Below are 26450 nucleotides of genomic sequence, written 5' to 3'. Positions count from 1 at the left end.
TTTATTTTTCATTCTTTGACTCAAATGTAAATATGAAGACCAAACCTAGTTACATCCTTCAATGCTCAGCATATAATGATGGGGAGGACTGATTAGGTATGCAAAGGTGGGAATGATTCCCCTAGTCAGATGAGTTTTTGGAGTACAATTGTGTTCCAAGTTCTCAAATAAGGGATAAGAGCATTCAACCCTACTGGCACGAGATCCCCTAGAGGATTATGAGTAGATAAAGGGGCATTTGCGCCCCCAATTTTTGCATGTATGGTTATTGCATGCTATCAAAATTCCATATGTATTTAAAATCGTTGAATATAAACACTTATGATGGATATTTTGATACATAATGAGATTATGCATGATTTTGTGGTGTCACCATTTATTGCTTATAGGTGTCTTCTTATGGGAAGAATGGATGAGTGCAGTAGGAGAAAGGAAATGGTGGAGTGATACTACATATATGAGTCAAATACAATAAATTATAGGTTCGCATACATGGGGTCACCATACCAAGGAGTGGCTTTGAATACATTGAATTGATGCTCACTTAGGCAACATTATGGTTGAACAAAAAAATGTATAAGGGATTGCGTTGTTGATGTAAGGTGGAGGAATGATTAATTTGATCATCCTTGGGGTGATCTGGAGTGATTTGAGATTGTAGAAGTTCTCTAAGGTGGGGACGAATAGTGGCACTAGAGTCAAAACTATTAGATGTACTAGGAGGGTCGGGGAGAATTACCTCTCCTAGGATCTAAAAAGTGGATACCTAGTTACCTAAACATTGAGTGGAACTGTAATGGCCACAAGGTGTATGTCATTCCGATTCTTGGGTTTGAAGTATAGGGGGGATTGACCAATCATCATCATGGGATACATAATTCACATACGCCCTTGTCTGAGAGAAGAGACAGATGATGAGTGTGTTATCACTTAGAAGTCCTCCCTAGAAGTTATAAGATAAAGGAATAATCCAAGGTAACCACAAACTTAATCTTTTATACATGGGTTCTAGCCAACCTAAGTCAAGATAGGGCTCTCTCTTTATAATTTAACTTTGTTTTGGGTGGGATTTCAAGCTAGTTCTTAGTGTTCATGATGTTTTGGTTTTGATTGGGTGGTGGAATTAAGGGAATAGATGGGCAGAGCAAGTATTCAAGCCATTGCGCTATGGAGTCAATCAAACAGTGGCTTAACTGGAGCAGATCAATTACTAAAGGAGGAGTTCATAGGGCAAGCTAGAACAACAAAAAGCAAATCTGCAAGTTCAAATGGATGAGGTAATCCTCACCAGGGTAAAAGGGCAATGAAGAATCCTTAAACCAGGATCAAGATGAAGAACAAAAGGAGATCAATAGCAAAGGGAAACTAAGAATCCTTTACTATGGACCAAAGGAGGGAAACTACGGAAGTAAGGGAGCAATTAAGAATTCCCAGACTAAGATAGTTTAGTAGAAAACAATGAGAAAGTAAATAGTCAAGACAAAGAGAATTAAAGCTAATTCTGAAATATCATTCCTTGTTTACTATTCAGATTTCATAGAGAAACATGTGAATAGTTATAACATGAAGAGATAATACTTTTTTGGTTTCCACTATGCACAAGAATCCTGTGAAATGTCTTTAGCTTTATTTCATGACCTAGCAAGCCAGTCCAGTCTTGATTACAATAGCTCCTTAACTTTATATGAAATGTCTTTTAATCCACCCTAATTACTTCGAAATGTGAATTATTTATACAAAAAATGTTACAAAATATGTCATAACAATATGAGAATTATTCTAGGAAATCAAAAATATCTTCAAACATGAAGATAGAGACAGATGAAAACTACTTCTTGTTTCCCTTTTATTTTGATTATGCTGGCTGTTGTAATTTGAATTTGGCTCTTTCAGTTGCTTGATATCTATGTGATGGAATCAATTATGTCTTCAAACTACTGATACTCTTTACCTGCTACACTTTGACCCTTTCACCTGTTTTACCTGGCTGTCATATGGATTTACTACAGTAACTTTATAGTAAATCTGTTAATTTTATCCACCATTCACCTTTAGGTAATTTCATCTTTAGCATCTTTCTATATATCTCATCAGCTTCGGTGTACTTGGAAAAATTTGGCTTGTTGACAAATAGGTGCTTTACCTCATGCTCTAGGAAAAACATATTTTCCAGATTATCATACAATACCTTTCCTGTGGGCAGAGATTTTACCCCTGAAGTACTAGCTTGGTTGTTGGCCAACTTGTTTAGTCTTTCAACGTAGTCCTCTTGGGTCATAATCTTGTCATGGATGACCATAGGACTGGGGAGGTCTTTTTCTCTCAAAATACCAAATTTTATCATGAATCTATCAATATCAACTTGGATGCTTTGGCATTTCTTCTCAAGATTGAGCATAAGGTTCCTTTTAGTAAGAATCTTCTTGATTTCTATGATGGTCCTTGTCCTATCTTGTATGCCCATTTCATCCAGATGAGACATTTTCTTGCTCTTCAAGAGTGTTATTAGTTGGTTGGTCTCTTCAGGCTTGTCTCCCATCTCTTCTCTTGTCTTGTAAATTGCTTCGGTGGCCAATTTTAGCAGTTCAGTCTGCTGAAAAATTATTTGAATTAATGGCCAAACATCATTGACAGAGTCAATGATGTTGGCCCAGAGCATTTCATTTATATATCCTACTGGCTGTTGCAATGTCAAGTCCATTTCAAGGATTTTTATCCTTTCACCCATTCTTTGAATATTTTGAGCTTCTTCTTTCTGTTGTATTTGTGCAAGTTTGCAATCAGTTTCCAAACTTGACACTTTTTCTCTAAGTTGTTTAAGCTCTGTAGCCTGGATGGTCATTTCCTCCATGGCTTTTACTAATTTAGTTGTCTTCTCTGTAGATGTGCCTGTGCTTGTAGATGTATCTCTGATTGGCATAGCTGTAGTTTGTGGATCTGTTGGTGCTAAGGAAGAAGGCAATGTAGAGGGCACTACTGTAGAGACTGTAGGAATGACAGTCTATGGAGTGGTGGCCAACTCACTCTGTTTAGACTGAATCAATTTGTCTAGCTCTTTCTCGGTTTACTTTAATTGATCATTCAGCTTAAGGACTAAGTACATAACATCTCCCTGTTCCTTTTGTGTTTCTAGTACTTCACCTTCTTGTGGATGATGTAGATGAGAGATTTTGGGCTGCTTTTTCAAGCTAACTATGTCATCATTTTTATTTTTTATTAGCTTTTCTACAGCATTTACATCCTTGGGGTCATGCCCCAACTCTATGATTAAGTCTTATAAGGAATTTATCCTGGTATCCTTGGCCTATGAGGAGGCCTTTTCTAGTTGGAATTGCGCTGATATATTATTCAACGAATTTTGTAGTTGATGTGGTTCAATGGCCTTACTATTCAATGTGGAATAGACCATTTCCCCGGTTTGTTTGTGCAACTCTATTTGGTCGATAGGATGTATATCCTTCACTAGCACCTCAAAATCTGTCTTCAAGTAATCTGTTATAGACCTGGGCTATTGTGTGGTAGGCTTCATGAAAGTCATTTCCATCTTACCTTCTTTTACATCAAAGGATGACATTAGCCTTGTTTTATTAGTGGGAGCCATTTTAAGGTATTTTGCATAGCTCTGGGCCTTCAACCTTTCATTTCTAGCATTTATCTCTTTGTATTTCTCTCTAATGTCCTAGTCCTAGCCAGTTGGAGCCCTGAATGAGGATACTTGCATGCTCTGTTGTCTTTCCAGCATTTGAGCCTGTGTAGTGGAAGGTTCTTGTGTACCTCCAGAGGGAGTGGCCTACCTGCTCTCTACTCTTTCTGTACCTGTGGTTCCAACTGTTTCCTCTGTGAACTCTTGCTCTGAAAAAGGATTTAACCTTTGCCTTTTGACATAAGTCTGTGAAATAGGTCTGCTAGAAGGAGTGGCCTCCTCCCTGTCTCTTTTGGGATTCTTCTCCTCATTTAGAGGAGTTTGTACAATAGGAGGAGTACTCATGATGTGTTTTGGCTGAGCCAGCTCTTCTGATATGTCTGGTTGCTCTGATTCTTCTTGCTCTTGAGGTCCTTCTTCTGCTTGTTGCTCATTGTGTTCTTGTGTTTCCCTTTGGGATTGGGATTCTCCTGGCACCTGTACAAAGGAATATTCATTAAGTATTATTTCTAGATCAATCAACACATTATTGACAACAAATTTTATGTTATCTCTGTCTACTAGAGTGTTCTCCACCCATCCTAGTTGATTTGCATATTGTTCTATCTCAAGAATTTTGTGGTGGATATAGGGAGACAATTTGTTCTTTTGTCTTCTATTGCAGATGAAATCAAAAGGGTCATATCCCCATATGAAGCTTTGTTTTAGTTTGAACCTTTGAAGGATTTCTTCTGCTTCCTTTCCAACTTCCCTACTATTACGTATAAAGGGGCCAAGCTGGTCTTTTATTCTAAGTTGAGCTTTCTTCTTGGCCTTTACAAAATGTACCTCATCTGAATTAATCATTTTTCTATAGTACTCCAGAGAAAATAATCTCATGGGGAGGTATCTTGGTCATTTGTAGGGTGCTAACTCACAGCCATATATTCTGATTTCAATGTGATTTTGGTACAAGTACCAATCTCCCACTTTATATTGTTTGGACAGCTGTAGGACCCTCCTGATATTTGCATTGATTCTGGGGGGAGGACTTCCTAACAACATAGTTGCCACTAGGTGCACAAAAATATCTATGAAATCCTTATAAGTATATGGAGAGTCATATTGGTGGATTAATGGGGTCTAGAAGACTATTGATCTAGGGTTGCCTCTTGTATCAAGCTTTTGAAGTGTAAATGGGAATTTATTAGCTTGATAGTATAGGAAAATATGATATAAAGTTGAAGAGTATTTGAATACTCTTTCATTGTCCATTCTCATGAATTGATCATGCATTTTATCTACAATGAAATTGGCATAATCAAACATGATAGAAGGGGATCGTCCAAGAGTGTAAATTGACATGAAGGCTATAATAATCTCATCAACGAACTCACTGGTAGTCTGGCCTAACACACTAGATATCATTGCTATGATGTCTCGACCAAGTTCAGAGAATATGGTCCACATGTATGGGGGATGGTCCTTTGGAATGTATTGCTCTTCCCTAATGAAGGTATAGAATAACTGAGCAAGTTTGATGGAGGTGATTGTAGGGAATTTGTCAAGCAAGTCTCCAACAAAAATGGGGTCCAGGTTTTGCCCTGGTTGCAACTGCAGCATTTCATTGATGGATTCAACAATGATGGTGAATAATACAATATGGTCAGGAGTCATCACTGCTCTTTGGCTGGGACTATAGTTCATATGGAAATAGTGGACAATTTCAGGGAAGATATGAATTCTAGGGAATTGGTACTTGGGAAAACTTGGTTCCAAAAGATCTATTTTGTCTGCATGGTTTAAGTATTGGTCTCTATACCTGCAGTATAACTTTAGTGGGGATTCATGAACAGAGTGATGAGCCTCATAAATGGATAATTATATGGGCTCATTTACCTCCTAACCTAGTAAAATCAATGATTCTCTTAGCTCATTGTATGATTTTCTAATTATATTTATGCTTATAGAGTGAGTTGAGTTAGTTATGATGCCATGAGGTCTAATATGTGTTTAATGCAGATTATTGATGAAATTTGTGGTCAAAGTCAAGGATCCAGTGGACAAATGGTAGCAATAACTCGAAGTGGACAAAGGGGAGGACTTATAGGAGGGAATCCCCCTCATTTATTACTCCTCACTTCGAATTCCCCTTCCTTCAGCTCAGAGTACAGGCAGCCCAATCATTCACTAGAAGGCAGCCGATCAAGTGGAGGATGGCTAATGACTATCTCGAGTTTTGGGAGCCAAGCCTCCCTAATTTTAAGGAAGGTGTTGGTAGCTTCATTTGTATAATTAGAGAGGCCTAAGGCCTCACTAGGGTCAGATTTTTGTTGGATTTTTGTTGTACTTTTTTCTTATGTCAACTTTGCTAAACTTCGAGCTTATTATTTTGATAGTTTCATGTAATCTTGTTATTATTTTGGAAATAAAGATGGAATCCTTTTTGAGTTAGCACTGAGTTACCTCAGAGGGTTGAAGCTCTTGGGTTAGGGCCCAATCCAAGTAGCCAAGCTCCTCTTTACTTGTATTTGTAGGTTTTATTTTAGTTATAGATTAGATTGTTTGTAGATGAATTTCTTTCATGGTTAAGAATAGGTTGCTTTTGATGATCCAGTAGTTTGCTTCCATTTGTGATTTCTATAGCAGGTTAAGCAGTGGTAAACAAAAGATTCAAAAGGCTAGCAACAATGCCTTGGACTCTCTTCCTCCCTTTGGGACCATGATTTGAGGAAAAGAGCCTCTTGCTGCCCCAAATACACAGATTTTCCTCATTGATAGGACTTCTAGTGTTTACAACTTTCTAGTTGGTTAATAGTCTAGTTTTTCTTTGCTTTGGAACTTCTTCATCATGCTCACTTCTTCATTTAAAATAGTCCCCTTTCATTCTTTCCTTTCTTGCAGCATTTCTCAACATTTTCTTTCATAGATCACAACTTAGATTAGTTTGATGCAAAACTCTATTTTTCTAGATGCACTTATTTCATCGCTTGATTTATCTCATTGGTTGACTATCAATTTTCTATGTAGCAGATATCTTCTAATAGTAGGTCAGCTTATCAACCATCCCATCGTCCATCTAATCCATGCCCTACAGGTCGCCCAAGTCTACCCTCAATTCTGCCCTAGTTTCCTGCATTTTCCATAGAATTTCTTCCTCTCTCCTTGAGAAAATCCAATCATCATTCTCTCTCCTAATTATTCTTGGTAGACCCTAGGTGACCCAACACTTCATTCCAACCTTCATCCACCTTTTCCACCACTCTCACACCTTCAAAATAGCCAAAACTATTCTCGGCCTCCTCCTGTAGGCCTCTTGTAGAATGTTGTTTTCCTCCTGTAGATTTGCTATGTCCTCCTGTAGATTTTCCTGTAGGCTTTGTTTTGAAGGACGAGTTTGGGAAAAGCCTCCAAAAGGCCACCTAAGACCTCTTAGGATCCAACCACACCATCCTACATCCTCTCAAGCCCCAAAAACACCTTTCAACACCACCTATTCGCTGCCACATTCACAAACAATAAATCACCTACATGTCAAATTCACATGAAAATACATAAAAATCCAAAAAGATGTTTTTTGCTCATTTACTTCTAGAAATAGATTAGTTAGATGTTGTTTACTTCTTTGAATAGATAAATGGAATTATTTTCATGGTTTTCATAGTGCTTTCTGCAAAAGTAGGATTAGTTGGTTAAGTTGGATTTGCTTGATTTGCTTTACATTTCAGTGTTTCTCCTTTCTGCACTTGGAATAACATCTATCTTTCTTTCCTTTCATCACATCTAGAGCTTCTTCTGGAATCCATAGAAGTTGGCTTGAGCTCCTAGTGATCTTGCGTCGGCTGACCAAGTGACAACCTGTAGTAAGAATGAGTACTTGTGCATACAACACTGTCGCTTCCAAGTTTGTTACGAACTACTGGGTTGATAAGAGTAAAGAAGGTAGCCTAGGAGTTGCAACATTATTGCTGCTATACTGGTGCTCACCATAGAGGTGTCTTTGATTTGAAAGTATTTGTCTGCTAAAGGGAGATGGTCTAAGTCCCAGTGGGGAGTAGTAATTGGTAGGACATTCAGTGCAACTGGAAAATCCATCCTTGGTTCTTGTGGTTTCAAGGATGGGGGCGAAAGGTTTTCGGTCAAATTGGGGGAAAATTGGTTCAATACAGAGTAGTTTAGGATTGCTGGGAAATTGTTTTACTTAATTACTTAATAACTTAAAGCAATTGAGTAACGGGTTTGGGAATTAAACAATGTTTCTCAGTGGTTTTAGGTAAATACCTAGTTTTAGCCCTGAATGGGTTGATGGGTGAGCGTGCACAGTTTGTAGGAGGCATATGTGACTGAAGAGTGGTTTGGAAGTTCAGCAGCTTCAGCAAGTTAGTAGTTGGACATGGGTTGATGGTTGCACGTACTCTGGTGCTTGCATGGAGGTTTGAGCGTCTTTTTCATGATAAGACTAAAAACAATGAGTTTTTTTAGTTTTATTTGTAAAGTCAACCAATTTGGTGGGTACACAGGGAATGGTACATTTGGACTTAAGTGGGGGATGAGACGTTTTTGTCATCTAGTGGAAGGCGGTAAGCGGGTTTGGATCGCTCCGCTTTTGGGTTGGGGCGGTTTCGGGGGGAGGTCGCTCGATGCCATTTATTGGGCGACACGTAGCATCGGGGTCCAAATTGAAACCACTCACATCGGGCGGGTAAAGTTTGACCTTCGGAGGCTACCCGATATGATCGTCAACCATCGGATCAAATGGGGCCTGATCGTACAGTGATTGGGGCGGAGTTTTGACATGAGGTTTAATGGAGGGGCCTGACAGAGGTTTAAGAGTGGTAGGATTAAGTTAATCAATGGATTATGGCAGATTAAGGGCATCGGGGGTGATTTCATTGGCGGAGGTCGATTATTAATTAACCACAGATCGGTTAATTAATTCATTTTATCAGGGTAGGGGTTTATTATAAAGTTTATGTTTCAAACTTTGGGACGGGATATTAATATTAAGGGGTTTTAATAAATACATAGGGGAAAAGGGTTATTTTCTCGGGAGTTAATATATAAATAAAGTTAAAAGTTAATATGAACGAAGGTAGAGAATGTTTTAGTGCTAAGTGTAAAATGAATTCTTTGCAATTTGTTTTTTCTTTTCACATAGAAAACATAAAAACTTAGGCTAAATGTATATTTGTGGGTTTTTGTGAAAAAGGGGTTTTTATGGGGGTAATGGCTTTTCCTTGGGAAAAATAATGTTTAAACCTTAGGGAAAATGAGCTGAAGTGAAGAAGGGTAATGTTTATGAGGGGTATTTTAGTACTTAGGATCTATAAGTCTTTAGGTGAAGGGTCCGGTCCCTCCAAAAGTCAGAGAAATGCTCTGAGCCCCTTTGACTTAAGATTTTGGGTACTTTAAGATTTTTCTTGGAAATTAGTTAACTGGAAAATGTAATGACCGAGGGCCGTTAATCAATTGAATTTGTGTACTTTTGTAAATGCTCAATTTTCATCCATACTTATAAATTTGATGATGAAGGTGAATAATATGATCTTATCTAATCAATCATTGCAGTTCTACAACCATTCTTCTACTTACCCATCTACTAATCCTACCATTTTTACTTCTCTTCATTAGGATGCACTTAAGCTAGCAAACCCTTTATCAAAACTTTTCTTTTCTTTTACAAAAGTAATCTATCTAATTTTAACCTTATTACATCCAAGGGCTCAGATTAAATAGTTGAGCTCCTTTTATTTACTCTACCGATCTACTTATCTTCCAAGATTAAACAGTTTGGTCAGATTTTATTCTCTATCTCTAATCATAAAAATTGAAAACATGAAATAGCCAAGTTTAAACATTTTGACCATCCATGGATTGTGGCCAAGGTAACAAGCTGCACAAAATCTTTTATTTTGCATCAAAAGTAAATAGTAGTGGCATTTTGACTTGCACACTTTGATGGTCTTTTTTTCTTTCTTGGGGTTCATTTTTTTATCTCTTTTGACCTTTTTTATTCTTTTTGTCCTTTGATTTTTATTTTAGGACATACCCTCTTTACATTTTTTAACTTTTTTTATTTGTTGAATATGAAAAACATTTGCAGAAAGCAAAGGTATGTACATATTACAGATTTGACCTCAGCCATTCAAAAATTATGACTCCTATTGGTATAGGAACGTAACAATGGCTCCACTTGGGGATGGAATTTCCTGGCCAAATGTCAAGAACTAGTACATCAATGGCCTTTTGAATTACTGTGATTTTACTCTGCAACTTTTCCATTTTACTTTGTTGTCTTATTGATATTTATGACAGTGAAACTTTTGAAGCTTAAGGCCTTCTCTTCGGGCTTCAACTCCAAAATTACCATCCAATCAACACAAATTTTGAAGAATAAAATATGTACAAGTAATTTGTGAAATCAATGTCTGGGATCTATGTAGTGCTTAAGCATTCGACAATTAACTGGTCCTCCTTCTACTTCTACACCATCCAATTCTTTGAGTAAAAAAGCATTATTAACCTTGAAAGCATAAATGATGTAATGACCTTTCCATAGGAAGTCGAACTTCCCATGTTTACCTTTATCCTCCCTTCTTGAGTCGCATTTCAAAATTTTATCTCCAAGATAGAAATCTTCGGCCTTAGTCCTTTTGTCAAAATCTTTCTTGATTCTCTCCTGAATTATCTGGTTGATCCTCCTTTGAATATCATTTGTCACAACCTGTGTTTCTTGGAGCAACTTCATCACCGGTGTTCCCAAAGATGATGGGAAAATGGCCTCCATTCCATACACTAGCTGAAAAGGATTGGTGCCATTCGATTTCTTTGAGGTCAGCCTATCTACCGACAAGGCATTTACTAGCCTCTTGTTCCAGGTTTTCTTGTTATCTTCCAACAATTTTTTGATGATATTCACTAAGCTCTTTTTGGAAGACCCTGCTAGTCCATTTCCTTGGGGATAGTAGGTTGTGGAGTGACCCGGGGTTATATGATATTTGTTGTAGAAATCAATCATCCTCTTTGATTTAAAGGCTGCTGCATTGTTTGTAATGATTTTGGTTGGGCAACTAATTCTGGAAAGAATGTTTGCCTCAAGAAAACTTATTATAACAATGTGAGTAGCCTATCTTGAGGGTATGGCTTCTATCCACTTTCTAAAATAATCTTTGGCAGTCAAAGATCCATCTATGTTGGGCATAGGAGGGGGGATGACTTTCACCAACGAAGTCAAGACCCCACTGTTGAAATGGTGTTTCAGTAGATATTGGTTTCAAAGGTAGGGGTAACAATTTTCTTTTCCCTTCAAAAATTTGACATTTGAGACATGAGGTCACAAATTTCTTTACATCAAAAAATAGAGTGGGCTAGTAAAAACCAACTCTTAAGATCTTGTCAGCTATGGTCTTCTAGTAAAAATGTCCCCCAAAGTCACCTGCATGAAATTCTTGTAATATTTTGTCAGATTCTTCCTTTACCAAACAATTAAGGAGGATGCCTTCATGATTTTTCCAATATAAAGCATTGTCAATTATGCAAAACTTCAAAGATTTCATTTTGAAGAACCTACTTTTAGTCTTCGATAACTCAGGAGGAGCTTGAATATTTTGTAGAATGTATATAATGTTAGAATACCATGGTGAGTCAATAAAGGTCTGGCTAATTTGTGGAGTCTCCATCTCCTCTTCATTATCCAATTCTGCAATGAAATTTATGTCTAGGGCCTGACAATTTGATTCAGCCATGAACTTGGCTAAGCCTTGGCCTTTGATCAATTTTGTAGGTTTAATTTCTAGGTCATATTCTAATATGGTAGCTATCCACTTCCCTCTCTTTCCATCTGGTCCATCTTGTGTTAGGATGTCTTTGACTACAACATTGGGAACATAAGCTACTATACGAGAATATAGGATATAAACTCTGAAATCTTTAATGGCTTTGACTAGAGAAAAAGCTTGCTTTTCCATTATATTATACTTTAAAGGTGCATCTCTCAGGGCTTTGCTAAAGAAGGCTATTGGTTGCTCAAAACCCTGATAATTTTTCTGTAGTAGGACTACAGCAATGGTATGTTCTGTGGCGAAAAGAAAATATGATGAAATCCCTATCGAACATTGGACTGATCATAACTAGAGTTTGTTTTAAGGCTAGCTTTATATCTTCGAAAGAACTTTTAGCCTAAAGTGTCCATTTAATAGTTGAATCTTTCTTTAACATGTTATTTAGTAGTCTAATTAGTTCAGCTAAGTTAGAGATAAATCTTCTCAGAAAGTTTATTTTACCTAAAAAGGCTTGTAGTCCTCTGATTTCCTAGGATGTGGTATCTGTAAAATGGCTTCAATTCTTGTTGGGTCAATCCAAATACCATCTTTGGAGATTATGTGGCATAGTAACTTTCCCTCTTCCAATCCAAACAAAGATTTTTTAGGATCTAGAGAAATTCCATACTTCCTAAACTTGGTGAAGACCTGCCTCAAGTGATCTAGGTGTTGTTAATCTGATTTAGAGAATATCGTGATATCATCTAGGTATATTACTAGGAAGTCATTGATTTCTTTAGCAAAGGCTATTTCCATTGCTCTTTGAAAGGTGGCCCCTACATTTTTTAACCCAAAATGCATTTTCACATACATGAAAGTGCCCCATGAAGTAGTGAATGCAGTTTTTGCCTGATCATCTGGGTGGACTAAAATCTGGTTATAACTAGAAAACCCATCTAGCAATGAGATTATGGTTGAACCTACTACCCTCTGTAATATGTGATCCATTTTAGGAAGAGGGTAGTTATCCTTGAGTGAAACTTTATTTAGATTCCTAAGGTCAACACAAACTAATTTCGCCAATTTTCTTTCTTGTAGGTACCAAATTAGAAACCCGATCTGAGAATCTAATTGGTGCAATAATCTTGTCTTCGTACATTCTTTTGATTTCCTTTTCAATAGAAGGCAATAGAATGGGGTTAATCCTTCTAAGCTTCTGCCTAAAAGGCTTTTGGTTTTCTTTTAAGGGAATGGTGTGTTATATTATGCTGTTATGATAGGACTTAAGGTCCTCATAACTCCAAGCAAAAAAATCTTGGAATCCCTTTAACATTTCTATGTATTTCACTTTTTCATTAGGAGGTAAAGAATTTGAAAGTTTTATTAGTTTGGGATCTTCTTGAGAGTCTATGTTACACTCCTCTATGTCCAATTTTAAGTGTTCCATATTCGGCTTTCTAGGGACATCGCTTGAATCAAACAAGTCCTCCAAAGGAGTTAATACTTTGGGAAAAAAATTGTTTTTAAGATTGATGACTTCAGATTCTTCGTCGATTGCCTCATCAATTTCAATTTGTTTTACGTTTTGAAAATTTGATTTTGTAAACTTTGTGGGTTGGAATCTATCTATCCTTTCATCTTCTACTTTGTTAATTTCTATTTTATCAGTCTAATCTAATGGTGTGTCAATATCTATGCTGTTATTCACAAATTCTTCATCTAAAGTTAGAAAATTGTTAATTTGTTGATCGTTATTGAACACTTTCCAGTTCTTTAAGTTGTGAGGAATATCAGGTCTGTACCTAACCTCAGAAGTGTACTGATGGTTATGCTGAAATGGAAACTTGCAAGTACTAGCAAACATAGCTAAACTGTGAGCTTGCATATTGTGTTTTCTCAGAATAACAACAAGCTTGGTTTCTAAAAGGGTATTTAGTATTTCTACAGTTGTTCCTCTATAAAATCCTAACCTAGGATCCCTAGTCATATAAACAATGTTGATTTGTTTTATTACCAACTCATAATCTCCCATAATGGAGACTCTTATGGCTCCTAACCTTTTGACCAATTTGAGTCCCAAAAGAAGTGCTTCTTACATGGCCATGTTATTTATGCATTTAAAGTTCAATATGTAGGCATGACCCTCTGAATGATCATTTTCTAAGTTGTAAATCCATACTCCTGCTCCTGCACCTAGTTTGTTTACTAACCCATCAAATTGAAGATGCCATAGAATTTCATGTTCATAATTCTTATTGTCAGGGGGGAAAAAATCTTCTTTGACTAAGGTATCTTGGTCATCTTTGTTGTCTGAAATCTCTTGAATTTGGACACTTTGATTTTCCTTTTCTACTGCAATTTCTTTTGGTTTTGATATAATGTTGTTTGAAGTGTCTTCTTAGTTTGATTCAATATTGTAAAGAATGAAAGAATCAATATTAGAATGGTTTTCATTAACATTAGGACCGAAAATCAACTCAGGCTGATCATCAAATAAGCTAACAGAGTCTTCATTCTCAACGAAGTTTAAAGTTTTTTTTTATTTGAGATTTGTAAGTTTCATGTTTAATTAGTTCTGTTAAAGGAACTGAGATCTTAAGTTTGGCCACCTCTGCTCCCAAATTGAAAGGAAAGGGGGATTTATCTGTTTGAACATTTGAAATCTTAGCAATAGGATTTGTAGTAGTTTGTTCTTCTTTTTCAATGTTTGGAGTCTTTTTTATTGGATTTTCTAATATAATTTCCGGAGATTGTTCCACTATTTCCTCAGAGGGAACTGAAGTGGAAGGTTGCTCATTAGAAGTTTGGTCATTGGTTACATCTTCAACAGTGGGACTGGGAGGGTTCTGATTTGATCTAGATAGGAATTGTAGAGCTTTTGTGACTGGAGATCCTTTAACTTTCTTAGGGTGATTAGGTACTGCTTTCTTGTTTTGGTCTGGAACATCAGTGTTCTTTTTTCTCCTCAAATTGTACTATTTATGCACTTCGAAGATAGAAGAGTCATACCCTTTCTTGTGTTGGGTTATGTTATATTCTTTCCATGACTAACCTACGTAGTGAACCAGGGGGTTAGAAGCGGGGGGGGGTTGCGGAGCCCCCCCTTCATTGCGCCGATTTCGCAGCGGGGGGGTCACAGAGGGGGTGGGTAGCCCCCCTTTATGGGGTCCGGGGCAATGCCCCGAGAATTTTTTTTTTGGACCCTATATTAGGTTGGGCGAACCTACCTATGGTTTTCGGTCCATGATATTGGATGCTTCGGCATGTATAAATATGTATTGTAACATTGAAAGGAATATAATGAAAAATAAAGTTGGTAGTCCTAGTTTTGGGATCCAGGGGAAAATCTCTGTGTACATGTGTTTTATGTGTTATGCTCTCGCATTGTTTATTTTATGTGTTTTAGAATTCGTATGTAGGTAATTTCTGTACGGGGTTAAAATCTACATTTGGTATTAGAGTTGTTTTGGCTTCAAGGGGACACCTTTGTTGCTGAGGGGTTTTGCTCGGGCCTGTAGTAAACCTTGTTCAGTGGGAGATCTACAAGATTGATTCTGGTGGTGAAAGAAGATGGCAAGCATTGGAAAGATAGCGAATGAGAAATTTAATGGTCAGAGTTTTGAGTTGTGGAAACTCAAGATGGAGGATCTGTTGGTGGATAAAGATCAGTGGATCATGGTAGATCCGAGTACTAAACTAACGAGAGTGTCTGATGAAGAATGGAGGAAGTTGGATCTAAAGGCAAACAACACAATATGATTGTGTGTCTCAGAATCAGTATTTTTGAATGTATCAGGGGAAGCTACGATGAAGGATTTATGGGACACGTTAGCATAGAAAATTTTAGGGGCGAATGTTAACCCTTTGGCAAAATTAAGGGGTTTTAAATTTTTAGTGGGCGAATATTTTGTATCATAGTACAACAAATCACCTAAAATAGCCCACCTTATTTTAAGGGAGAGGGTAGAAAAGGTAAATTTAGCCCTTGAAATTAGGAGTTACAACCTTCCATTCGCCCATTTTCAAGTATAGGTTTTATTTAAGTGAATCCTATGGGCCAAAGGCCCAAATATCATATTTATAAAAGAGGTATGGTAAATTAATAAAAATATAAATAAATGAGAGGTATGGTAAATAAATAATTTTTTTTTTATATTTACTCCATAAGTCACCTTATATACATGCAAGGGTGTAAACAAATAAAAATATAAGTAAAGTGGAGGCATGGTAAATAAATAAAAATATAAATAAACTAGACGCATGGTAAATAAATAAAACCTCTTTTTATATTTAGTCCATAACCCTCGTTCTATTTATGAAGGTTCAAGAAAGAGGTTTTATTTAAGTGAATCCTATGGGCCAAATACCATATTTTTAAAAGAGGTATGGTAAATTAATAAAAATATAAATGGTAAACAAATAAAACATTTTTTTATATTTACTCCATAAGTCACCTTATATTTACGAACACTAAAAAAATGCGTTATATTTAGGTGAAACCTATGGGCAAAATACTATGGGACCCTTATATTTACGAGCACTCAAAAAATGCGTTATATCTAGGTGAAACCTATGGGCAAAATACTATGGGACAAATACCATGGACTAGATTGTTATTAATACCATGCAAAAAAACATTATTAACCCTCATATTAGTATTAATAAAAATAAAAATGGCACATGGTATTGACCCATGGTATTCACCAAAATGGCACATGGTATTGACCCATGGTATTCACCTGGAATGTAGCCTATTTAAATGGGGGAATTAAACCAGCATAGATCCATCTTTACTCTGGATCTACTAACCCCCGAGAGGTATCAAATATCATGATATGCAAACTAGCATAGAGTGAAAAATATTTGATCTGATCAAGAGTAAAAATGGATGTTGTAATTTAATGTATGTTAAACATTTTAGCTTGGTTAAAATAAAAAATAAAATAAAAATCAACTATTAGTTTTATTAATTTATTTTATAAATTACTAATAGTAATTTTTAAGCTCCAGGGTTAGGATAACCCATGGCAATACCATGGTATTCATGTGAGCATAGACTATTTAAAGGGGAAATTCTATATCTTAGATCCATCTTAATTATGGGCCTACCAAGTGTTCAGAGGGATAAATAGATTTCATCCCCCTAAGAGTGGTAGATGTGGAGTTAAGATGTATATAGGTTGGTTTTTATGATAATGAAGATATTAAATAGACTTAGGAAATTATATTGTAAAAAAATCTTAAGGTGAATGGTTAAAGCATAGACATTAGACAAGTATATTTGTATACTTCTATTTTAAACTGAAACAAATCGAGGGCTAAAAGGAATGGATTGATTGCACTAGTCATCCTTCTATAACTTTCCAACATATGATGGAGTAAACAGATTGTAATTTGGGTAATTTTTCTAATTGCAAACAGAAACATACTTGTGTATTGGTAGGGTGGTTACGAGGTCCCTAGAAGTGATGAATTTGAATTTTTCTTGGTTTTATATATAGTATTAGGTTTTTTCTCATGCTTTCTATGAATGGCACGGGTGAATTTTATCCTACACCCACTAGGTTATCGATATGTAATTTCGGTAATTTTGATTTCAAAAGATATTTTAAAGAAATGCAATGATTTCATTTGTGTATTCAATAAACACAAGATTTTATAATTGAGTAAAATATTCCCCATGCCTCGTGAGAGATTCGCCAAAAAATTATATATACATATCATATTGTTGATAAAATCGCCTTCCATTTTTCCTATATACCATGGAGATTCGCCCATTTATTATACATGTAAATTTAGGGGGGTTCTTAAAATTTTCCCTGCAAGTTAGGGACTTTGTACCAATTTAAGTCTCTAGTTAATAAACTATTCCTTTCGAAAAAGCTGTATAACCTGAGGATGAAAGATGGAGACTCGGTGACAGAGCATCTGAACGTATTTAATACTATGGTAAGTCAGTTAGCGTCTGTTGATATTAAAATTTTAGATGAAGATAAGTGAATTAGTTTGTTGTGTTCTCTACCAGATTCATGGGATAGTCTGGTTATTGCAATAGGTAGCAATGCAACTTCCTTGCAGTTTCATGAAATAGTCTCATCCTTGCTGATGGAGGAGATGAGATGGAAAAATATGGAGAGCTAGAATGGTGATGCCTTGTCTGTACGAGGATGGTCCCAGAACAAAAACAAAAATAAGTCATCGAGTGGGAGATCTAAATCTCCAGAAAAACCTGTAAAGGTGGTGTGCTGGAAATGCGGAAAGGAAGGGCACTACAAAAGGGACTGTAAATCTAAAGCTCTTGACAAAGGAAAGGGATCTGATGATGTTTCTTTTGCGAAGGTGAAAACCACCTCAGATGAAGGTGGGGATGTGTACTTGGCTTCTTCAAGTACACATGTAGATCATGAGGCATGGTTGATTGACTCAGGTGCATCCTTTCACTTCACTCCCCATAGAGAGTGGTTTTGCGAGTATGAGAAATACGATGGTGGTGATGTCTTCTTAGGGGATGATAGGAAGGCTAGAATCATTGGTCGTGGAAAAGTAAAGTTGAAGTTGCAAGGTGGAAGGGTTAGAACACTTCTAGGTGTTCTGCATATTTCTGCGTTAGCCAGAAATTTGATTTCTATAAGCAGGCTGGATGATGCAGGTGTAAAAACAGTGTTCGAGAAGGATACCTGCAAGATGGTTCGGGAGCACTGGTGTTGATGTAGGGAGTTTGGACTGGAACTCTATACAAGCTGTAAGGTAGCACTGTTGTTGATGGGTGCAACGATTCTGTGGTTCTTGAAAGTGGAGCAGAAAATCTAGCGGTCTCTGGAGAGAAGACCATGCTGTGGCATCAAAGGCTTGGACATATAGGAGATAAGGGCCTTTAAATACTTCATGGAAAAGGTATGGTAGAAGGTATGAGTAATAGCTCTCTGGATTTTGATTTCTGTGAAAATTGTGTATGGGAAGTAGAATCGGGTGAGTTTCCCCTTTGGTGGTAAGAGGGAGAAACAAATATTAGAGCTTGTGCGCAATGATGTGTTTGGACCTGTGAAGGTTCCATCACTGGGTAAGTCTATGTACTATGTATCATTTATAGATGACTTCTCAAGGAATACATGGATATATTTCCTTAAGAAGAAATCTGAAGTCTTTGATAGGTTTAAAGAATTTGAGGCTCTGGTGGAAAAACAGACAGAGAAGAAGATAAAGATGTTGAGGACAGATAACGGTGGAGAGTTTTGTAGTAAGGAATTTGAAGAATTTTGTAAGAAGTGTGGTATAGCACGGCAGAAGACTACTCCATATACACCTCAACAAAATGGAGTTGTAGAAAGAATCAACAAGATGTTGATGGAAAGGGTAAGAATCATGCTCAGTGGTGCCAGGTTAGGACAGGAATTCTGGGCAGAGGTAGTGGAGATAGTGTGTTACCTGGTCAATAGATCACCTTCATCAGCACTAGAGGATAAGACTCCACAAGAGGTATGGAATGGTAAGAAACCACCTCTTTCACATTTGAGGGTATTTGGATGTGATGCATATGTACATGTTCCAAAGGAGAAATGAACCAAGTTAGATAGTAAATCTGGAAAGTTCATTTTTATTGGGTATAAGGATGGTTTAAATGGTTATAAGCTTTGGAACCTAGTAACAAGGAAGGTTGTGTACAACCGAGATGTGGTGTTCAGAGAGGTGAAAGATGTTATTAAACATGAAGTCCAACCAAAGGAACCTAAGAAGATAGAGTTTGAGTTAAAGGAGGAAGAATCAGACTCTACAGCAGAGGAGGAACCAGAAGATGAAGAGCCACAAACTTCGGGTGTAAGAAGATCAATTCAAGAAAGAAGGCAACTAGAATGGTATAGTCCATTTGCTTTTTGTTCAAATTTTGCTTTATCTATTACTGATGATGATCCTAGAACTATGAAGGAAGCAGTAGATTCAGAGGATGGAAAACTCTGGAAAGAGGCCATGGTTGATGAAATGACATCTTTGCACAAAAAGAAGGCTTGGGATCTGGTGGATTTTCTGGCTGGAAGGAAACCCATTGGCAGCAAATGGGTGTTAAAGAAGAAGACAAATGTAGAAGGTGGAGAAATACAAAGCTCGGTTGGTAGCAAAAGGTTATTCCTAAGTGCCGGGAATTTATTTTGGTGATATTTTTCTCCTGTTGCCAAGGTAACTTCTATTAGGTTACTTTTATCTGTTGCTACTGCTTTTGATTTTGAGGTAGAATAGATGGATTTGAAGACACCATTTCTTCATGGGGATCTGGAAGAGGAGATCTACATGAAGCAACCTGAAGGCTTTGCGTTGAAGGGTAAGAAAGAACTAGTATGCAAGTTAAAGAAGTCTCTGTATGGATTAAAATAGTCACCAAGGATGTGTTATCAGAAATTTGATACATTTATATGAGGACTTGGCTTCACTAGAAGCAAAGCAGATCACTATGTGTATTTTAAACTAATTGGTGACCATGTTATTTATCTGGTCTTGTATGTGGATGATATGTTGCTAGTTGCAAATGACAAAGAAATTATCCAGGATTTGAAGACCCAATTATCCTCCAAATTTGACATGAAAGATCTTGGTGCTACAAAATATATTTTGGGCACGGAAATTAAAAGAGATTAGACAAAGAGGAAGCTCTGGTTAAACTGGAGGAAGTATGTCGAGACAATACTACAAATATTTAATATGCAGGATGGTAAACTAGTGAAGGTTCCTATGCCTGTAGGTGTGAAGTTATCTACTGAACAGTGTCCCAAGACACAAGAAGAGGAAAAGGATATATCCCGTGTTCCATATGCAAGTGCAGTCGGTAGCCTGATGTATGTAATGGTCTGTACTAGACTAGACATTGCACATGCAGTGGGAGTATTGAGCAGTTTCATGTCAAAACCAGGGAAGGAGCACTAGACAACAGTGGAGCGGGTTTTCAGGTATTTGCATGGCACTAGTGATTGTGGTTTGTGCTACCAAGGAAGACCAAGATTGGACAGAGTGTTGGATTTTCATGGCTTTGTTGATGCAGACTGGGCTGGAGATTTGGATCAGAGAAAATCTACAAGTGGGTATGTGTTTAACCTATTTGGAGGTGTAGTCAGTTGGATGAGTAAGAAAAAATCTGTAGTGGCACTACCAACTACAGAGGTAGAATACATGGCAGCCAGTCATGAAAGCAAGGAAGTAAGAAACAATCTGTAGTGGCACTATCAACTACAGAGGTAGAATACATGGCAGCCAGTCATGCAAGCAAGGAAGCAATTTGGTTGCAAAGATTGTGTTCAAGTATGGGGTTAGTACAGGGAGCTATAAGGATAGACTGTGATAGCAAAAGTGAAATTTTCTTGGCAAAGAAAGAACCCTTGGATACTTCCCTTTGTACCCCATGTTATCCCCCCTAGGTATATAACATTCCACCCCCCTTAACATGTTTCGTCCCCGAAACATGTGAAGAACACAACTAATAAGATCTACTCAAAAGAGTAGTCCACTGGTACCATGCACGTGCATCTAGCCATCCAAGAGAAAGGTGAACCCTCGATCTTGCAGGTTCCTCGCTCGCTTGAGATGGAAGTTGACCGTGGTAGCTCTTCTGTGTTGATGTGTAATAGGTGGATCTTCGCTCCTCTCTATCTGTCATGCAGGGGTTGTTGTCCTTGTGGCTAATTGGTTGCCATTTTGTTGGTTGTTTTCTTGCGGGGTGATGTGGGTGATGATATGTTGAAGTTTTAACCCACGGTGTCTTTTTATTTAATTCACCCTGCTGTGGTGCCTGCTGTGGTGTCTTATCCTCCAATATTACCTCAACCACTGAGCCCTCATCTGATGTATCAGCACCTGTATCCTTTTCTGCTTCAACCTCTGTTTGTGTTTGATTGTCGATCATCAATGGCTCGTCATCTGATATGTCAGCCCTTGGAAAATATTCTGCATCAACCTTCATGGAATCTACTTGTTTATTGATGGAAATATCCTGTAATGTAATTTTCTTCTTTTCATACCATAGCTTCAGGAATTTCTTCTGCACATTATTATTGATAGTACCCTTGGATTCCATCCAAGGATATCCTAAAACAACATCCATACACTACAACAAAACCAGCGATTTGCGCCAGATTTAGCGCCAGATTTTAGTGCATTTTTTTTGTAATCGTGATGAGCAACCTGGCGCTAAATCTGGCTCTATTGTACAATTTTTAAAGCGTCCTTTTTTGCACCTGATTTTGCATCCTTTTTCACGCTAAATTTTGCATCATTTTTTACACCAAACTATGCATCATTTTTTGCGTCAAATTTTGAACCAAGATTTGCATCTTATTTTATGACAGGTTTTGCTTCTAGTTTTGTGTCATTTTTTGCATCTATTTTTCATTCTCTTTTGCTTCCTATTTTGTGTCATTCTTTGCTTCCATTTTTGCACCATCATTTGCATCAAGTTTACACTGTATTTTGAATCCAATTTAACGTCTTTTTATGCATCTATTTTGTGTCAGTTTTTGCATCTAGTCTTACGCCAGGTTTTGTATCTAGTCTTACACTAGTTTTTGCTTCTATTTTTGCACCAGCTTTGGTGCCTATCTTTGCACCATGTGTTGAATTTGATTTAGCACCAAATTTTGCATCCATTTTTGTGCCCATTTTTGCATCTTTTTTTGGACCATTTTTTACATCCACATTTACGTTTGATTTGTCTCCATTTTTCCCATCTCATTTTGCACCATATTTTGCGTCATTTGTTTCATCCAATTTTGCATCATTTTTAACACCATCTCTTGCATCTAATGTTACATCATTTTGAGCATCCAAATTCGCATTTATATTTGCATCTTATGTTGAGTCATGTGTTGTGTCCACCTTTGCATCTTATTTTGTGTCTAATGGTACATTCAATTTAGAGCCATTTTTTACGTCTACTTTTGTATTTGTTTTTGCACCAAGTTTTGCATCCAATTTTAAGCTATTTTATGCCCCTTTTTGCACCATTTTTTTGTGTCTACTTGTGTCGAATGTTGCACCATTATTTACACCAACTTTTTCATCCAATTTTGCATTTTTTTGGTGTCTAGTTTTACATCGTTTTCACCATCCAAATTTGCATCTTTTTTTGCATCATTTTGTGTCCACATTTGCATATAATTTTGTGTCTGAGTTCGAGCCTAAATTTGCATGTGATTAGGAATCATTTTTTACATCCAATATGACATCCTTGGTTTCACCTTTTTCAGCCCCATTTTGCATCTTGTTTTATGTCTTTTCTTACATCTTTTTTTTTTTCCTTTTTTGCACCCAAGTTTGCATCCCAAATTTACACCATTATTTGCATCATCATTTGGCATATTAATTTGTAACGTTTTTTGCTTCTTTTTAACGCTCAACTTTGCATCTTATTTTACATCTAGTTGTTGTCTGTTTTTGCATCTAATTTGGTGCCCATTTATGTGTCATTGTTTTTGCCCAATTTGATATCCTTTTGTATGCCATGTTTTGTTCCCTTCTTTGTGTCAACTATTGCACAATTTTTCACTTCTAATTTAAAACACTTTGTATGTCAATTGTTTGCATTTTGTATTAATTCCTAGTTTAACATCCAATTTTACTTTCAATTTTGCATCCATGGTTACATCCGCATTTGACTTCTTATATAGAGTATATTTTTATTTACATATATGACCCCCTTTATAGATTCATAGTGAAATATATGATAGTTTCTAAATATCATTAAAGCAGATATCACAATTCAAAATCATTTGTAAAGAAATTTAAGAGAAATTGACAACATCCATCCAAAAAAATAACAATGTGTCATTAACAATTTTCAAAACATGTATAAAATAGCAACATAATACTAATAAAATCAGTATTATTTTTTATCAAAACAAGTAAAATTCAAATATGATTAACAAATCAAAATATTTCATGAATATCATTATTCTACGATAAATTAACAACATACATAAATCAAACTCATAGTATGATTACAAAATCAAAATGTCTCATTGATATAGGGTAAATTCACAACACCCATCTAAACATAGCAATGTCATTCTACACAATAATTTCTTCATAAAAAACAATGCATGTGCATGCCTAGCTACCACCACCAAGATCATCCTCATGATCATCTTGACCATCCTCATTACTCTGATCCACATCATCACCAACACCGCAACTATCATCATCATCTCCTCCTTCACCACCATCATCCCCATCCTCATCCTCATCATCTCCTGATATATGTTGAACATAATTTGGATCATCGTCTTGGCAATCATTACCTATAGCATTCTGACAAAAAAAATCAATATTACATGTTAGTATTAATTACATAACACAACGCATGTTTTGTTATACAATGTTAACCATAAAATGAGGTAAGATATAATATCTAATAGTACTAAAAAATAAAATGAAAATATGGTTTAAAAGTATATTGGAAATCCAACTAAGATTACATACCATAGAGTCCATCCAAACAACAAATTCAACCCATCTCTTTTGCTGCAGCACCTCCTTTTCCAAATGATTTGGAGGTCTTCCATATTTTAGTTCCTATCAATCAGTAAATAGGGAGAAATTAGATAACAATGACTTTCTTCTAGTACAAAATTTATTAAAAAAATATCACATGTTTAATATACTTACAAAGGTTGTTATCAGTGCTTTTAAACCTTTCTGGCCACTACGATGAGTGACTTTTGTCTTGGTTAACCTCGCCTTGGATGCCTTGTCCTTAAACATAAACCAATTCAATTTATTTTCACACAAATACATGTCTAAGATACTTATAAGTATTAATACATTCTAAATAATGTTTAATGAAAAATTCAATACCTGAATGCTCTCATTGTCGGCTTTTCTTTGTGCATCCAACTTCTCATATGATTTTACAAGTTCTTTCCATACTTTAAAAGGTATGTCAATAGGTCTTTGTTTCAGTCTTTGATCTTGAGGCATTTTTTAAATTTTTCTTGTTTGGTTAAAAATTTTGGTTAAAAAAAACCAAACAAGTAATTCACATCAATGGCATGGGGACTCTATGGATATGTGTAAAAAAATGGCTATAAAGAAAACATCCAAAAAACATATGAGCTCTCCCTTTGATGGTCACTTGGGGCATATGGCTGGAAAGGAACAACTCCATTTTCAAAAATCAAGGACAATCCTTTCTCAAAGTCCTTCCTAATATTTGCTCCAAATGTCTTAAAATGAAAAACAAAATTCAAACGTCATCCTTAAACATCTCCCTTAATTATAACGTTGGACCATAAATTCTTCACTTTTATTGTTATCAGCTCTGGAATGAAATATGTGTGCACTAATGAAAAAACATTGAGTTTCATTTTTCATAATCACAAACAATGAAAAAAGAATCACACATAACTAGCATCATTTTGGAAATTTTATATTTATTAAAAATCTTTAACATGTTTTCCTCCCATATCTCATAAAAAGGTGTGAAATTTTTTATATACTCTCCAATAAGCACTACAACAAAACCAGCGATTTGGAGGTTTTACACTAAGTTTTTCAACATCGAGCTTACTAGGGCTTGCACCACCGGGGTTATTAGTAAGAATCTCATGAGATTTGCATAGCCATGATTATTAGAATCAAAATAGTAGGATTTGCACTAAAAAACAGTTCATAGAGCTTTCCTGCTGGGGAGAAAATCACAAGTTCAACTTCTGCAGTGCAGAGCACCGAGAGCTCGTAAGCTTTCTTCAACAATCCACCTACGTTTCGAAAATGTAGCCTGCCTGCTGACAATGTTCTCAATTCTCTTCCTCTACATCTTTCCCCTCCCTATTCTTGTATGTCCTCTTTCGTTTTTCCCTCCAAACAAACCCTCTCAAATTGAGAAAGCAGAACAACTCACTCGATGAGAATCCGAATCCAATTATCGCTTCTAACAATAACCCAATACGATACCAGAAGTGATTACACAAAACCTGATTGACTCTTCATTTGTTTGGAAAAGAGCCAAGCATATACTTCTGACGAGGGTTTCCGTCTCAAGTCTGGCTCGCAGGACGTCGCTTAGTCAATTGCGAGAAAAGTTTTCCACCTGCCTGTCACATACGGTTTGTCACACTATATATTAAAATAAGGTTGATCATACTAACAATAAGGTTGTATAGTTTAAAAGGAGGGCTCTCCTGACTGCATTTGGTTGGTTTATAGAAAAGATTGCTGGAATGTGTAATGTGAATGCTCTGCTAACTGTTTTTTAAGCATTTGGAAGTATTAAAACCCCCTAGGATAATTAATGTAAGACCTGTTAATTAATGTGTAAAGATGGCTATTGTCCTTGGGCTACCTTAGCTGTTCGTGTTTAGTGATCTGTGGTATTATGACTCCTCAAGTCACTATTAAACCATGAGAACCATGCCCAGGCAGACTAGTGTGACATTGTGGATGAGAACCAAAACTAGACTCCTATAACCTCCTTTTTCATCCTTTAAATTGCAGAATTAACTGACTGTTCTAGTAATCGTTCTTGAGCACCTGAAGATGTGCACCCTAAATAATAAGAATAATACCCTGTAACATATGAATAGTCCATCCTGTGCATGTAGGATATGCACATGAGGTCCAATAAAATCACTAACCAGAATACCAGGTGTTATTAAAGCCTCTACAGGTTGATATATATGAATGTTACAGTGTGCATGAGTATGATTCAATTCCATACGAAAATACAAAACATCTGATAGGATTTCCTTATACCTCATAGGCAAACAACCATTGTCCCTTCTATAGATGAGCAGAATAAGTGCTTGGTTCTCTACACTAAATAAAGACAGAGTATAGTACTTATTGCTGACAAAATAGGATTTAAATCGCGGTTCAATTGCTTGACATTCAGCTGGTCACAAAATTGTAGAGTGCATAATCATAAGTGATGTTGCGAGCCAGTAGAAGTGCTCTCCTACAAAAGCCTGATCTAGCATATCTCTTACCTTTATTTTGTTGGGATCAGCAAGGTAGTTTTGGGCTAGCATACTGATTTTCACATGAGTTAGTTGAGGCCAACAAGAAGACCTAAACCTGGTTAGGTACAGCTAGGT

General features: G+C 36.5%; 1 protein-coding gene across 1 annotated transcript; it reads right to left on the bottom strand.

Annotated features, from left to right (window-relative positions):
* Positions 1–23354: 23354 nt before the first annotated feature.
* Positions 23355–24918, bottom strand: LOC149241601 (uncharacterized). Its single transcript, XM_089374010.1, has 3 exons — positions 24025–24918; positions 23839–23931; positions 23355–23667 (listed from the first exon to the last, which is right to left on the bottom strand). Exons 1-3 carry the CDS (start codon positions 24151–24153, stop codon positions 23470–23472), a joined length of 420 nt encoding a protein of 139 aa, XP_089230136.1. The 5' UTR covers positions 24154–24918; the 3' UTR covers positions 23355–23469.
* Positions 24919–26450: the final 1532 nt, after the last annotated feature.

This window comes from Pinus tabuliformis, chromosome 8 (assembly GCF_031772625.1).
Source record: "Pinus tabuliformis cultivar Carrire ecotype Pingquan chromosome 8, CPIR1, whole genome shotgun sequence".
Taxonomy (NCBI): Eukaryota; Viridiplantae; Streptophyta; class Pinopsida; order Pinales; family Pinaceae; genus Pinus; species Pinus tabuliformis.
Note: the sequence above shows the minus strand (reverse complement) of the source record. Positions and strands in the feature narration are given on the sequence as shown.

Coding starts and splice junctions, on each gene's coding strand:
- LOC149241601 (XM_089374010.1), bottom strand. CDS start 24,153: ATGTATTTGTGTGAAAATAAATTGAATTGGTTTATGTTTAAGGACAAG. Junction 23,932..24,024: donor AAGCACTGATAACAACCTTT/GTAAGTATATTA, acceptor ACTGATTGATAG/GAACTAAAATATGGAAGACC. Junction 23,668..23,838: donor TTGTTTGGATGGACTCTATG/GTATGTAATCTT, acceptor TTTTTTTGTCAG/AATGCTATAGGTAATGATTG.